At 34.8% G+C, this 14927-nt stretch overlaps 1 protein-coding gene across 1 annotated transcript in view; it reads right to left on the bottom strand.

Annotated features, from left to right (window-relative positions):
• Positions 1 to 14927, bottom strand: part of LOC145681043 (acyl-CoA synthetase short-chain family member 3, mitochondrial) — a 204888-nt gene that overhangs the window by 50323 nt on the left and 139638 nt on the right. Inside the window, exons 2-4 of the mRNA XM_081752365.1 lie at positions 9761 to 9929; positions 4612 to 4756; positions 2835 to 2979 (exon numbers count right to left, since the gene is read on the bottom strand). Of these exons, the coding sequence (XP_081608491.1) occupies positions 2835 to 2979; positions 4612 to 4756; positions 9761 to 9929 (459 nt within the window). The remainder of the gene's footprint in view (positions 1 to 2834; positions 2980 to 4611; positions 4757 to 9760; positions 9930 to 14927) is intronic.

The raw sequence follows: 14927 nt of genomic DNA on the forward strand, positions 1-14927 counted from the left end.
ATATTATAAATATTTAAAAATAAAAGATCATAATTTTAATGTAAACTTATGAAGGTAATGACAGACTTATATAAAATAGATGCACCTTATTATATGGAAAGAATAAGAATAATGAATATCGAATCTCTTAATTTTTCAAAGTTTATTAATGTATTAAATGATAATCATCAATGTGTTTATATGTTCTAGTTTTGTTGCCTTCTGACCCTGCTAATATTTAATATTACGAAAGATCTTTGTTTGTAAATAATGTTGTTTGTATATGAAGGAATAGTTAATTTGTACCCAAGAAGGAAACTATCAGTTAGGTTTAATTTTTCTTTGAATAGCCTTATTCATGATAATTATAATTCGTCGTTATTAATATTGAGATATATTGACAAATATAAAAATTTGTAATGTTATAATATATTATATATAAATGGAAAAGTAGAATATGTGTATTAAAGGTGATATTAAATATACGAGGGCTATTCAAAAGGTAAATGTTTCATGATATTTAACCCAGGGTTCTTTCCTTCATAGTAGAACTATTATGGAAGTCCCGTCCGAGCGACATCTACAACGATAACGTTGTATGTAACATTAGCAATCTGTGCCAGCTTACAGAAAGGGATCAGAGGCGAATTATTTGAGCAGTATTGTGTATAAAGAAAAGAAAGACATATAGAGATTTCGAGACATTAATTTTGTAATCGGTAACTAAAATAAGAGAGTTGTTACTATAGCAACGTCGTAAATAAATGTACATGTACGTAGACATCTTGTCGAGGAAATGAGTGTATGTATAAAGGTGTAGACATCTTGTTGTATATGCAGAAAGTTGATTATGTACGCTTCTTATGGTTTAGTATTAAAAACCAGCTAAGAAAGTGTTAAAACGTTTTGAATTATTTTGAAGATTACTAAACACGAACCAGGACAGACCCTTACAGCCTGATATGTTTTCCATATAAACGAAATGAATATTGGAATACGACGCTGGAGCAGCACAGAAACATAAGAGCTGCATTATTGATGCAGTAGTGTGCGATCAATCTACTAGCAAAGTAGTCGGGTTGAGCGAAGTTTAATGCACTGACGGTAAACCGATTCTGGATTCTGGAAGGCACTTTCTGATGCACTCTTCAGTTGTTCTAGCATAGTTAAACATTGTTACAAACATGATTTGCTGTCTGACACTACACTGTGGATGTCATAATGTGACGATGTGCCGTGTGACAGCGCCTGGACTATCACTGACTAAGACACAGCCGAAACAGCTTCCAGGGAAACAGATACTACCAGTGTAAAGCCGAATTAAGACATTAACGGGAACAGACCGACATAGCGTGCTACAGACACCCGGTTCATTCTGTCTAAAGCAACCATTCACCATCCCATTCACAAGAAGTTACGTCTCATGGTGGTCTATAAAGCGAATATTCATGTGCTACAACCAAACCATGTCGTGAAACGGAAAACCTGCTGTCAGCAACAAAACTATGAAGTCTTATTGCGTTGAGAGTGCCATGTAGGGTTTCATTCCATAGTGGGCACAAAATTTGCAATATTCGATATCACATATTGATTTTGTAAATTTGTGATATGACGTCAGCATCCCGGATTCTGCAATTTACTATCGTCTATCCTCTGCAACTTTTCTCTGAGACAGACCTCCACAACTGTTAGAAGGTATTTTGTGTTGAGTTGCGGTCCGAAAATATTGCGAATGTTGATACGGTAAGAGCTCAATGGAAATTTGCAAACGTCATTGACGAAGCGTGGATATATCTGACCAACTGTGGAAAGCTTCCAGCAATTACGTACGTAAGTGTCGATGTAAAAGGACGAAGCAGTTTTGTTCGTCACTAAACTGAACGTTATCCACATTGTTTCATGGTTGTGCCTGGACTTTGTTAACGTGAAAAATCAAGATGCGTCGCGTTGATAACAATGTTCAAATTAACGCCGCGTATTATCACGAATATGTTTTAGCTTATAGCAACGAAATTCGCATACTGTATGAGGGTAACTCCAACACGGCGGAATTGCATCAGAACAATGCTTTAAGCTACACAGCCACAGAATCACTGGCATCAGATATATGGAAGGTATTAACGGCATTCGTGCTATTCCCTTGACGGGCATCCCTATGTCCCAAAGGACTATGTATCTTTGAGCTTCTAAAGCGCCATTTTTATTCGGAGAGAAATAAAATACTCTTTGTACACATGCAAAGGAGTCTTCTTCAGTGGAAACTACGATGTAGGGCAATTGTTAATAGTGCTAGTCGTCATGTAGGAAACAACCAGTTGTTGAAAGACATTCTCATACATGAGTGAACACTTCAATGTTGTCTGTATGAACGACTATCAGTTTCCAGTGGATTTGTACCGGTTTTGGTTTGAATAGTGGGTTAAAGGAGAAGTTATACTGTAATCTATTCTTTTGAATGAATCCATATGTTAAAACGATTTCTTGCTATCTTTTATGTTCTTGTACCTCTTGAAAGACGGATGGACACACATAATCACTCCAGGTACAAAGTTTTCCATACTTATGCATAGCATAATTTGAACGTCTAAAAGATTTTTTTATACAAGAACGTTTTTTAACCTAATAGGAATGGAAAAATTGTCAGGGCAAAGAACTATTCCCTTAACATTTAAAACGTACATTTTGAAACAAATTAAGCTACTCACTGCAGCCAAAATATTGGGAATATGGATGCTACGTAAGTAAAATGAATAAAAAATCTGAATTTCAATAGTATTAAAAACATCAAACAGTGTCTACTTTGGCGGCTTCATGTATATAAAGTACCGCTTAAAGCGTTCACCTGGTGCGCTTACCGCCGAATACTACTGAATGAATGGCGCCCAGCCTAGCAGTGGCCAACATTGCCATGATGGCTTCTGGGATCATTGGCATGTAGATCAACACCCTGTCACCTTTGGTAACACCTAAACTGGCCAATACACCTGCCAGTCGCGAAACCTGGAAAGCAAAGAAGGTATTGTATGCATACTATGGATAATTATATTATTGTACATTAAGTCTAAAACTTACTAGACATATTCAAACGAAACTCAATCATTACATATAACAATACTACGTATGTGTGGAGCAATACATGGAATGTTTTACTAATAATAACTTTCAAGGCGAGTTAATATTTTTTAATTAATTGTTTGTTTGTGTTTGTTGGACTGTGGAGGTGTCGGGGTATGCAACTTGATCCTCCATAGCTCAGAAATTGTTTAATATGGAGGTTGATGGTCACACAAATTTAGATCTAATTAAATTACTAAAATCAATAGCATAGCAAAGGTATGTTGACTTTCAAATACAGTAAATAAAATAAGGATTACTAGATTAGCTAAGAGCAATATTTCAACCTGGTGTTGAGGTCTCTTCGTACATGACCATGGTAACAAAGATTGATTTGAACTATGGTGAAATATCATACTTATCACTTACTCTAATGACGCTAATAACGATGTTATTTCTGACAGTTTTCTCAAGATTCTCTCAGTTTTCACACTGCAGGTCCTTGAATGCTCTCCTCCTGTAAAGATGGCCTGATATTTTTCTTCCGCCTAGTTTGCAGAAAAAATTCCTAATTTTGTTATTTCCAGGAAGAAAGCTTAATTCTCTGACTGTGATAAATTTTACGTGTTGAGACTGTTACAGGAATGCCTTGTGTGTGTATTTTGAACTTCCTTGTTTTGCTATAGTTTTTGTAACTGACCTTGCAGCACCAGGGAGTGATCGCGATTTATTTTCAAAATTAAAAGCGAATATTATGCAAATTATCATAAAGATAACAATTCAATAATTGCTCTCCCTTGACCAAATGTATATCATGTTACAATAGTTAACCCTGGAGTGCTGAAAATTCCTCCAGAGTGAAATTTGATTTTATCTAAATAGAGCAATGATCATTGTTTTTGTTTACCATTCAAGAATATATCTTAATAATGTTGCTTACGAAATGAAATGTGGTTTACAAGACACACTAAGTCATACACGTGAATCATTGTTTTTGTTTACCATTCAAGAATATATCTTAATAATGTTGCTTACGAAATGAAATGTGGTTTAAAAACAAACTCATATATGTCAATCATTGTTTTTGTTTACCATTCAAGAATATATCTTAATAATGTTGCTTACGAAATGAAATGTGGTTTAAAAACAAACTAATTCATACATGTCAATCATTGTTTTTGTTTACCATTCAAGAATATATCTTAATAATGTTGCTTACGAAATGAAATGTGGTTTAAAAACAAACTAATTCATATATGTCAATCATTGTTTTTGTTTACCATTCAAGAATATATCTTAATAATGTTGCTTACGAAATGAAATGTGGTTTAAAAACAAACTAATTCATACATGTCAATCATTGCTTTTGTTTACCATTTAAGAATATATCTTAATAATGTTTTTATGCTTCAACTTCTAAGCTCAATATGATTCTGGTAGTTTAATTCGGCTCTTTTTTTTCTTTCTTTTATCCTTTCATAGGTTTTCATGATGTTTTCTAGCATTAGTAAAAATTTGGATTCAATATATTATAAAATTACATTATAATTAATATCGTTAAACTTAACGTTGATTTACCTTATCTTGTAATTGTCTGTATGTAACTTTGGTGACGCTGTTTGTGACGGGAGAATCATGTATAAGGGCTACTTTTTCACCATATCCAGCCTCGACATGTCTGTCGACTGCATTGTAACAGGCGTTTAGTTCTCCGCCAACAAACCTAGAATGAAAGACAATTTAAAAGTAAATATAACTATTTGAAAAACTTCAGACATATAGACTCGAACACCAATTTATAATGGAATTAATTAGCTATCAAGAATAAAAATAAATGGGAAAGAGATATCAGCCACATTTAAGGCACCATTCGGCAATTCGACAAGTAAAAAATCTTTGGAAAAAATAAACATCAGCAAGAATGACCAGATTCGAGCTCGAATGCAAACTAAGAACGCTACGTCCACTTGGTAACCCATATCATCTATCATTATGAAAAGTTCTTCCTTTTTCTTATGTAATTTGATTGAACTTATCTTCTCTATTTATTTGAATCCAATTTTGTAATAACATTTTCACTCATTGATTCAGATCAGATTTTTAAAAAAATACCTGCTTTCTTATCTCTAATGGCAATATGATAGATACACAATCATTATTGACTTGGCTCTATGTGATAATTACTTGAAAATTATATTTTAGATGACTGAACACAATTCCTAACTCAGTGTCGTTAACAAATAATTGTTACGAAAACAGCTCCTATTTCCGAGAAGAGATGCTATGATTAGTCTAGTTACAGTAGACTATTTTAGAATTTTTCTCAAACAATAAATGTCGCTGCTAGTTTGATCTCATTAGAGTAATCGGGAGCTGCTGTGGCTCAGTAGTAGAGCGTTCACCTTTAGTGCATGGAATCCTTAGTTCGATCCCATCTCTCGCCAAGTGAGCTTTGTGGTGGACAAGTACGGTGTGCGTGGGCTGTCTCTGGGTTCTTCCATTTCCTCCCACTTTCTTCATTCTACCATTGCATTCATTTCTCATCAACCTAGTCGGCATAATCTTGGGACGTAAAACTTCAAGATTTCATTTCATTTCTCAGCAAAGTAATTGGATATTATGCCAGTAATGATACACAGTAGTAATAGCTATTTCTGGGATATTTAATAATTGTTTCGCATATCTTGATTGGCTAATTGCGTGTTTCAGCTTTCTTCATTTGCCATTCCATTCTTAGTTGGAAAATGGGTTGTCATTACTTATGCAACTTTCATTTTCTCTGGGCTTCACCATTCTTGTTAGTCCTTATTTCCAACACAAAATGTCACTACTAGTTTAGTTTCAATAGCCTTGTTACTAAAATAATGCTGCAGTTAAGCTCCAATAACTGTTCACATGAATTAAACAGCAACCAAATCAGCAACACATTCATCAGTTTTCAACATGAAGCTGAACTCTTTTTTTTATACATACAGTACCTACTACCAATACATTAATCTCTCCTACAGCTGGAACACAAAAAGATTATAGCAGTCTCAACATGACACTCACAAGTCATCCCGAACATGTTAACTTACAATACACCTTAAGAGCCCGAACACGCACTTCGAGCGCTATTGGGGCAGGTAACTGACTGTACAGATGCTGAATGTCTTTCCGAAATATGGTACCGCACGCTCACTAGAACTTGCTGTAGCTGGGTGACAGTCATTGTAGGGGAATATCTGCTGATCAGACACAATTCCAACATGCTCCATACATACTCGTTAAGCCTTACGTATGAAAATCTAGATCACGATAGATGTGTTTGCGAGTAGAGTACACTAGGTTGCCCTGACGTTATGGGAACTCCCCTTAGTCACCTGGAAGATGGGATTCCACAAACTGTCCAAATAAAGTCGGAGGAAGGACAGATGTCTTCAAGAGCGTATAATCATATCCTTGAAAGAAGACAAAAACTAATTGTCTCTATAAAGAATGCCAGGATGCGACTGCAAAAGCACGTTCAACTTTCTTGTTCAGTTGTTCATCTAGGACCACATACACGGTACTCACTGTGTCCAAGACAGAAACTACTTTCATCTTTAAATGCCATCATTCTTCAGTCTTCTTGCTACTGCATCTCTTCCGACATCACCGAAGACGTTTTTGGTGATGAACTGTTGTCAGATGTAATCTTGCAGGAGGAACAAGGCAACGTAGGCCTATGTAGAGTTCTAATGTTCGGTCCTAATATGGTATCACTGTGGCTCTAGATGCACTGGCAGTTGTCACAACTATCCTGCCAGTTAGGAAGAGCTGACAAATTCCTCTATCCAGGCGCCCCTTGGTGGTCACTGGAGCACATCTGTTGTAGCAGTCTTTTGTCTTTCATCGTTTACATAGTCGATTGTCCACCGACATATTTACGACTCACGCAAACGGCAATTGTGTGAAACGTCATCAGCTTCTTGCAACCTCACTGTTCAACCACTCCCGAAATAACTTTATTACATAAGAATTCGCTGGGGTCGCCCTGGCATTTCGGTCAGATTGCAATCTACATATTCTCACAACTTTCAAATTACTAGCAGCATGCTTTCTACACATACGACCCGCCTTCCCTGTGGTGACTATTGAGCTGTAGCTTAGAGTAAATGGAAGTTGGATGGAGAATGTAATGGCCAATGAAGAACGCTCAAACGGGGAATTAGCCAATCAATTCTAATGACCGCTATGCCATTACTCGTTTAAATTCGCTTTGCTTTGTGGCCTCGATCGGCATGCCCTCTACACATATTCGGTAATACGAATTTCGTTCGAATCGAGCGATATTTAAAAATTCTTATATGAGTTTCCACGTGTATTTACTAATTTTCAACAATGAAAACAACCACAGATGCAAAAGGTTTTGTACAGGGGGAGATTGTGTTCCTCAAGTTAGTCTAAGAAGAACTTTACTCTCTTGATTATGCCTGTTATATTACTTAGTTTTTAACGTGTTACTTATTCTCGACTTTGAGAACAGCTAGGGCTTACATACATTAAATTAAAGAGTAATTAATAGGATACCATTCTTATCAACCACAAACCATTATGTGTGCAACAAACTTCGAAAGGCTATCTTGACTCCTTATCTACGTTTTTAATAGGAATGGAATTGAGGAAAATGATAAATACCTGTCAACTTGAAAGAGAAGGGAATACCAAAAGTCCGGAGCCATAGGCCAACTTTGTTATGAGTGAAGATACAAAACAACCAAAAAAAGAAACTTGTTGAAAATAGATTATTTTCAATCTTAAATGATATTTTTTTTTTTTCAATTGCATCAGCCGATTGAGCTTCACAGGTAAGGCGTAGTGAAAAAGCTGTTTCCAATTCAACAAAAAAGTCAGCAAGACGTACAAATTATTGTGTGAGGGAACCTAATAAGATCTCGAATTCTTTCCTTAACAATACGGAACGGCTAGTCTGGTAAGGGCCTACCGAGCTGGTAACGTTGGTCTTTCTAACATAGGGTCCTTTTCCATGAAAGTAGAGCCCAACCAGACGGTGCGGCTGAAAAAAAAAAAAAATACACCTCCTTAAATCGAAATCACCATTTCCGAACAACTTTCTTCTCTTTCCACTTTTTTTTTTTTTTTTTTTTTGTATCTTTAGTCACAATGAAGTTGTCCTATGTTTCCGAACTTTTTATACACCCGGTATGAAACTTTACTTTTATGTAAAAACATTTATGAAGAAATTATTATCGTTCACAATTATATAAATATTATAAAATTAATCATAATTTGTACACAGATTTTATGAGATAATGTACTAATAAACCTGCAACAGATTGGATAGAACATCATCACCCACCCTTCTTATAGTCTGAACTTGCTACCGAGTGACTACGACCCATTTTCTAAATTGAAAGAACATTTGGCCGGAAAGAGCTTCAGCAAGGACGAGCTAAAAGATGGAGTTCAACGCTTACTTAAACACATGCGGTCGTATTTAGAGACGTTCTGACGCGTGGCTAGCATCATACTAAAGAGATCAACTTACATATGTTTCATGCAGTAGTCAAGCCCTTAGTATGGTGCCAATCACACGCGAAAATGGCTCTGAATACGACCCATGGTGACGAGTTGGTATGACTTGAGTATACAAAACTGCCACAGTGCACAGTGGTCCAGATATCCTCCAAACGTGCCCAAAACCTCAAAATTCGAAATTATCTGAAATATGAGTCTTTACAGATTTAATAAAGAAAGACGTAAGATGTGCAGAAATAGGTAGGTTTTCGTGGAGCTCGTAAGGGTTGGACATACAGTTAGTACCAATGTAAAAAAATTAAAGTCGTGGAAGAAGGCCATGTATCCACCCGATAGTTGACACAAAGTTCATGATGTGAAAACAAAATAATGTTTCGTTGTTAGTGTAAATAATGATTGTGCAGAACATTGTTCAGAACATACAGTATATTCGTCGTTCGTGACACATACGTAGAACTCTAATATGCTTTCATGTACCAGTCAATATGTGGATAAATAAAATTAGATCAAAAACAAAACTTGGTATACTTGATATTGAATTTCATGTAGAGTTTTATTTTGAGTCCAGTCGAGTCCACTTCTATTGTGTGCTGGATATGATAGTAAGGGGTGTTGTCTGTTAGAGAAAATATCGAATGTTGTCCGTTTTTGCCCGATCTTGTTTGAAAGGCATATTTGTATGTGAGCAGAGTAATATTGTTGCGAGTAGTATTTAGGCTAATGACTGTTTTTCCTTGTTATTCCAGAAATGTCATTCGACATAGCACGAAGGAGGCTTCTACAAGTGTTGCAGAATGTAGAAGGAAACATAGAGACCAAAAGGCAACACCTGATTAGTTTCCTTGAGAACGAAACGTCCACCGAATTTACTAGTACGAACTAACTAGTACAATGCATTGTTACTAATTGTAGGTCCAACCCTTACGAGCTGCACGAAAACCTACCTATTTCCGCACACCTTACGTCTTTTCTTATTAAATCTGTAAGGTCTTTCATATTTCTGATAATTTCGAATTTTGAGGTTTTGGCCAGATTTGAAGGGTATCTGGACCACTGTGCGGTGCCTATAAAGATGCATCAACCGAAATGGTGATTATGTAGAAAAAATAGATAAATGAAATTTATTAACTGAAATTCAAAAGAATTGGAATGGACCATAGCGAAATTTTTTGACAGAACGTAATAATAATTAATAATAATTACTTACCATTTTGTGTAGGGACTATTTGAGTCGTCTAATACTTTGGTCCACATTTTGCTCCAGGATAGTTCACGACCAACCTCTGCCCAGAATCCTTCAGGGTCTGTAAGTGACCGTCTATATGTTTCTTCATACTTTCGGCTGAAGAATGGATTGTTGTTTAGTATTACTTCTGCTGCAAATACAGAAAAAGAGAAATAAAAAATAATTTTAAAGAAAATATTGTAAGGGTAGACATAAATTTGGATTACATTTTCATAAAAGGCAAAGCTAAAAGAATAGTGCAGAGTGAGAATAATATGGGTGAGAAATGATAGAATAGATCCTTACTGCAAAAGTTTCTATCATTCAATTCGCAAAAGGTTCACTGTACAACTTGTAGCTCGATGTCACCCACATCTTTTCTAACTTTCCATGTTATTGAATTTGGTGATGTCAAAATTCGAACAATCGATTCTTCGAGTATATTCGTTATTCGAATAAAGTTCTCTATTCAAAAACGAAGTTATTGGAACAACTGTTCGGATAACGAATAATTATTCAGATAAAGAATAATTATTCAAACACTAACTCGGATAATGAAAATTATTTGAACACTTACTCGAATAATGAAAATTATTCAAACATTTACTCAGACAATGAAAATTATTCGAACACTTACTCGGATAATGAAAATTATTCGAACATTTACTCGGATAATGATAATTATTCGAACACTTACTCGGATAATAAAAATTATTCGACTTTTACTCGAATAATGAAAATTCTTCGAAGATGTACTCGATAGAGAGTACTTATTTGAACAATTATTCAGATAGCAAATATTTTTTCAAACAATTATTCGGATAAAGAGTAGCAAGTTGCAAGAAGTGACAGAAGACTGACTCGTAGCATTAGGTAACATTGGTAAATTCAAATTGTGAGGAAAGACTTTGAATTCGTAAAAAGTTGAAAATGCCACTAAGATTCTTACCAGAAAAGGGAGACAACTCACTATCAAGCTCAGAAACTGTTAAAATATTTTAAACATATTTAAGTTTCCAAAACATGGATTATAGATCTAAGTCTATAGAAGATAGGTACGGTCAATTTCGCCACGTTAAGCTCTGAACGATTACTGTAAAATAAATTCTGATACGAAAAATATGATGGTTGCACTAAGTAGTTTGATATATCTTATATCTATGTTAAAAATGTTTGTTTCTTAGACCAAGAATTAATGTCTTTCAAATACATAAAACGAAAAGCTTCCAAGTGGTGAAATTGTCCGACAGTGTAAGGCAATTTCGCCAATTCACTACAATATTATGTGTAATCGAATTAACTTTACTGCAAAGTCATTTTATAGTTCACAAAGTATCTACACATAAACTGGAGAGTTTTCACTCAATGTTTAAATGAAATGATAGAAGCAATCATTTAAATTGAAGCGCTTAGAGGATAGAGGTGTTATATTACATTTTTTAGAAACGTTGAATTCTGGCGGTTCATGTCTGTGTTATACGTTACTCATGCTACATAACACACTATTTAGTGAGTGCACGTCCCAGTGAAGAGATTTGGGAACCATGATGAGTGTATGTTAAAGTCATAGATTTGAAAGTCAATTTTACCGAAATTTACAATTTGTTACATAACTCATTTATCCTCTAAACGCTTCAATTCATTTCCGTCAATATAAATATATTGATGACTACATTAGTAGCCAAGTCATGTTTCCTGTTACTCTTTACTCGTTACAAGATGAAAATATGATACCTAAACCATGCAATTGGTCTAAAAGTAAATATAAGCTCTACAGAGAAAGGGGAACGTAGGTATCAAAAAGCTTGTCAATTAAGTTCAGAAGAAGAACCATGGAAGTCCAAAATTGTTGAAGCATAGAAAACCCACTTTAAATTTAAAAATAATCTATAAACCTATATTATTTAAGCATCTGTCATTATGTAAATATCTACAAACTTTTAAGGTTTTTTTTTCAATCTCAGGTTATTAGGTAACATTAATTTAAATATTAGTGAACACTTTTCAAAAATATTTATCTCAGTTAAACCGTGGACTCTTTAATTGTAAACGTATTGCTTTCAGAAATGAAAAAACAGGAATAAAAAATCATAACAAAACATCATATTTAAAATTTCATCATCGTCTCTTCAACATGGCGGAAATTCGTGCGTTAAATTGTACCTGGTGAAAACTCGAGAATCAAATGTGACCTGTCTAATTATTTACAGTATTATGTGCAGAAAATTTAAAACTTCGACTATGCCTTAGTTATTTTATAGTTAAGATTTACAATTTACCATGATTGGAACAATTTCCAATTCATAAAATTAGATTAGCGTGACTAGAACAACAAACAATGGCTTCCCTCCTGCTCAAGTGCTTCAATGTAAATAGCACGGGACTGACTGAGTAAATAATTATACCTTTTGACTTATCATTTACCAGACTTTAGCAATAGCTGTGAGTGACAAAATTGCACAAACTTATCTTGCATAAAAGAGTAAATCCACTGATACACTCATCATCAGATTGCCGAAACCAGTGGCGTATTTAGGGGCTTGTTATCAGGCTCAAGCTCCCTTTGAAATAAATTTGCTATATGCCAAACTTCATTAAAATTGGACAGCACCCGAAAGGAAAAACATAAGTACTTGTTCACTTGTTGTTCATAGCCCCCCCCCACGAAAAAAATCTAAATACGCCACTGGTCGAAACTATTAGGCATACAATTTTGAAATTTTGTTCAAACAATTCCTTGTAGCACAGATTATACACACAGAGCCCGAAACGACTCAAAACGACACAAAAATGCATGCCTTCAAATTTGGACATACTTTAATGTGTACACATGAATTGCCTTCTAATGGTGGACATAAGGAAATATGTCGATTTTTTGACTATGGATATGTCCTCCATGAACATAAAAAATGTGAGCAACTATAGTATGTCAAAATGATCTACTGCCTTGTTTTCATTAGTTTTGGCGGATTAGTATGTTATGTTTTGATTATTGGAGCAATTATATACAGGGCCGGATTTCCCAATAGGCCCGGGCCTATGGGCGCAAGCTCCCAGAGGGCGCACGGCCGAGAGAAAAAAAAATAAAAAATATCTAGAAATAAAAATAAATAGCCATAACTTAACATATTTTTTGAATTGATTAAAAAAATCAGGCTAATAAAGCATTCTGATTTTGAAGTTCATTGGAACAAATAATTGTTGGTAAAGTTAAACTATTTTTCAACATTATGCATCAACTTCTTTACAACATTGATCTCAAACACGGGAGAACTGGCTGTTTTTTTTTACTTATTTTTTTACTACAGTTTTTTTTATTTATTTGCCCAAATGGCTAAATTGAACCAAACCAAAGTTATTCACCAATCTTTTGTTAATACATTAACGGTATTTTGTTAAGCCCAGAACCAAGTAAATTCCTCAAGAAACTTGCAATGATAAAGTGGTGTTTAAGCAATTAACATATAGGCCTGATATAATTATTTAATAAAGGTTTTTAGGAAAGTAACTTTAACCAGACTAGGGGCGGAAAAAATTATTGGGCCTAGGGGCGCCAAAATGCTAAATCCGGCCCTGATTATATCATTGTTCGAGATAATATAATTGTACGTCAAACATTTATACACATGCACTGAAATGTGAGGCGGTTGTCGTTTGTCTCTTGTTATCAGTGTTACCAATGTAGCACTTTGTCGCTTGATCTAGAAATTTTTAAGAATATGTTTATCAAAAACAATTGGTTCATTTATTATTGTTAGAATAGAAATTTAGCACCTTTTAAATGTTGTCTAGTGGCTAAATTAGCATTATTTCCGCTAAAATTAATATTTCTAGCGTCTTCTTGCAGTGTGTTTAGTGACAGTATTATTCATGTTGTTAGCAGTGTGTTTAGCATCATTACGACATGTGTGTATGCCCTATTACGGACAGGTTTGACATATATTTTTATGCCATATCAATGTCTTCGGGCTCTGTGTATACACAAGATGGAATTTCGTGAAATGCAATTTCTATGCGGGAAAAGGGAAGGCATGAAAGTTTTATTCTTTATTTTATCGCTCACGAGATCTCTGAAACTATATTGGGTACAGAACCTTTAAATTTTTGTGCATAATCTTCTTTACCCTAAGCTGTGTATAATACCGAATCTTATGATTGCGCTGAGAAAAAAAAATGTAGGTGGCGTACTTAAAAAGGTAGGTTAAACGCGTAATTCCTGTAGTTTTTGGACTTAACGTACAGTAGATGTATAACTGAAAACGCATGTTTTATCATACTTTGCGTATAAGTGTTCCATCTATACGTACTTTCCGTATGAATCAATATGGGCGGTCAGAATTTCACATACAAATGGACGTACAGTATATCACATATAACTGTGGAATGTAACTTAATTATATTCATGTGATACGCATACGAAAAACTGTTCCGTGTCAGACATCCTGCAGCGGTATGATGTAACACCTGAGGGAAGTGCGTATGTAGCATGTGGATAACGTATGCTGCATACTGATTTCTGTAGTAAGCAAGCGATTCCGTATATTTATACCATATACCACTATCCGGAGAACGGATTTTTCTCAGTGTACGCTCCTTAAGTGAGACAAAGGGATCCTAAAATTTTCTTTTTCGTTCTCTAGATTTCCGAAACTATTAGGCGTAGAACTTTGAAACTTTATACAAATAATGTCCTACTACCCTACACTGTGGAGAAGACGAGATTTTGCGAGATTGAAACCTCAAGAACGGGGAAAGTTTTTTTCTTTTTTCTTTCTTTTCTTTTCTTATCTTTTTTTGGCTCTCCACATTTCCGAAAATATTAGGCATACGACCTTGAAATTTTGTATATTCTCCACGCATCTATGACTGAGAGTAAGATAGGATTTTACGAAATGTGACCCTTAAGTCCTAAGGGAGTGCAAACAGATAACCTTATGTAACTCCAATGAAATCAAACTTGCAAGTTTAAGTACAGAAATCTGCAATATAGTTACCAACTTAAGATACAGTATATTAAAACAATATCGTAATCATAATATCACATGTGCAGCGATAACGTTTATATAATGTTGGTGTATATCCAGCTTTAGGGCAAAAGTGTTTTAAATGTTACATTAACTAGAAGAAGAAAAAGAAAAAAACTGAAATG

The sequence above is a fragment of the Thermobia domestica genome, chromosome 3, assembly GCF_964235325.1.
Source record: "Thermobia domestica chromosome 3, izTheDome1.hap1.1, whole genome shotgun sequence".
Classification (NCBI taxonomy): Eukaryota; Metazoa; Arthropoda; class Insecta; order Zygentoma; family Lepismatidae; genus Thermobia; species Thermobia domestica.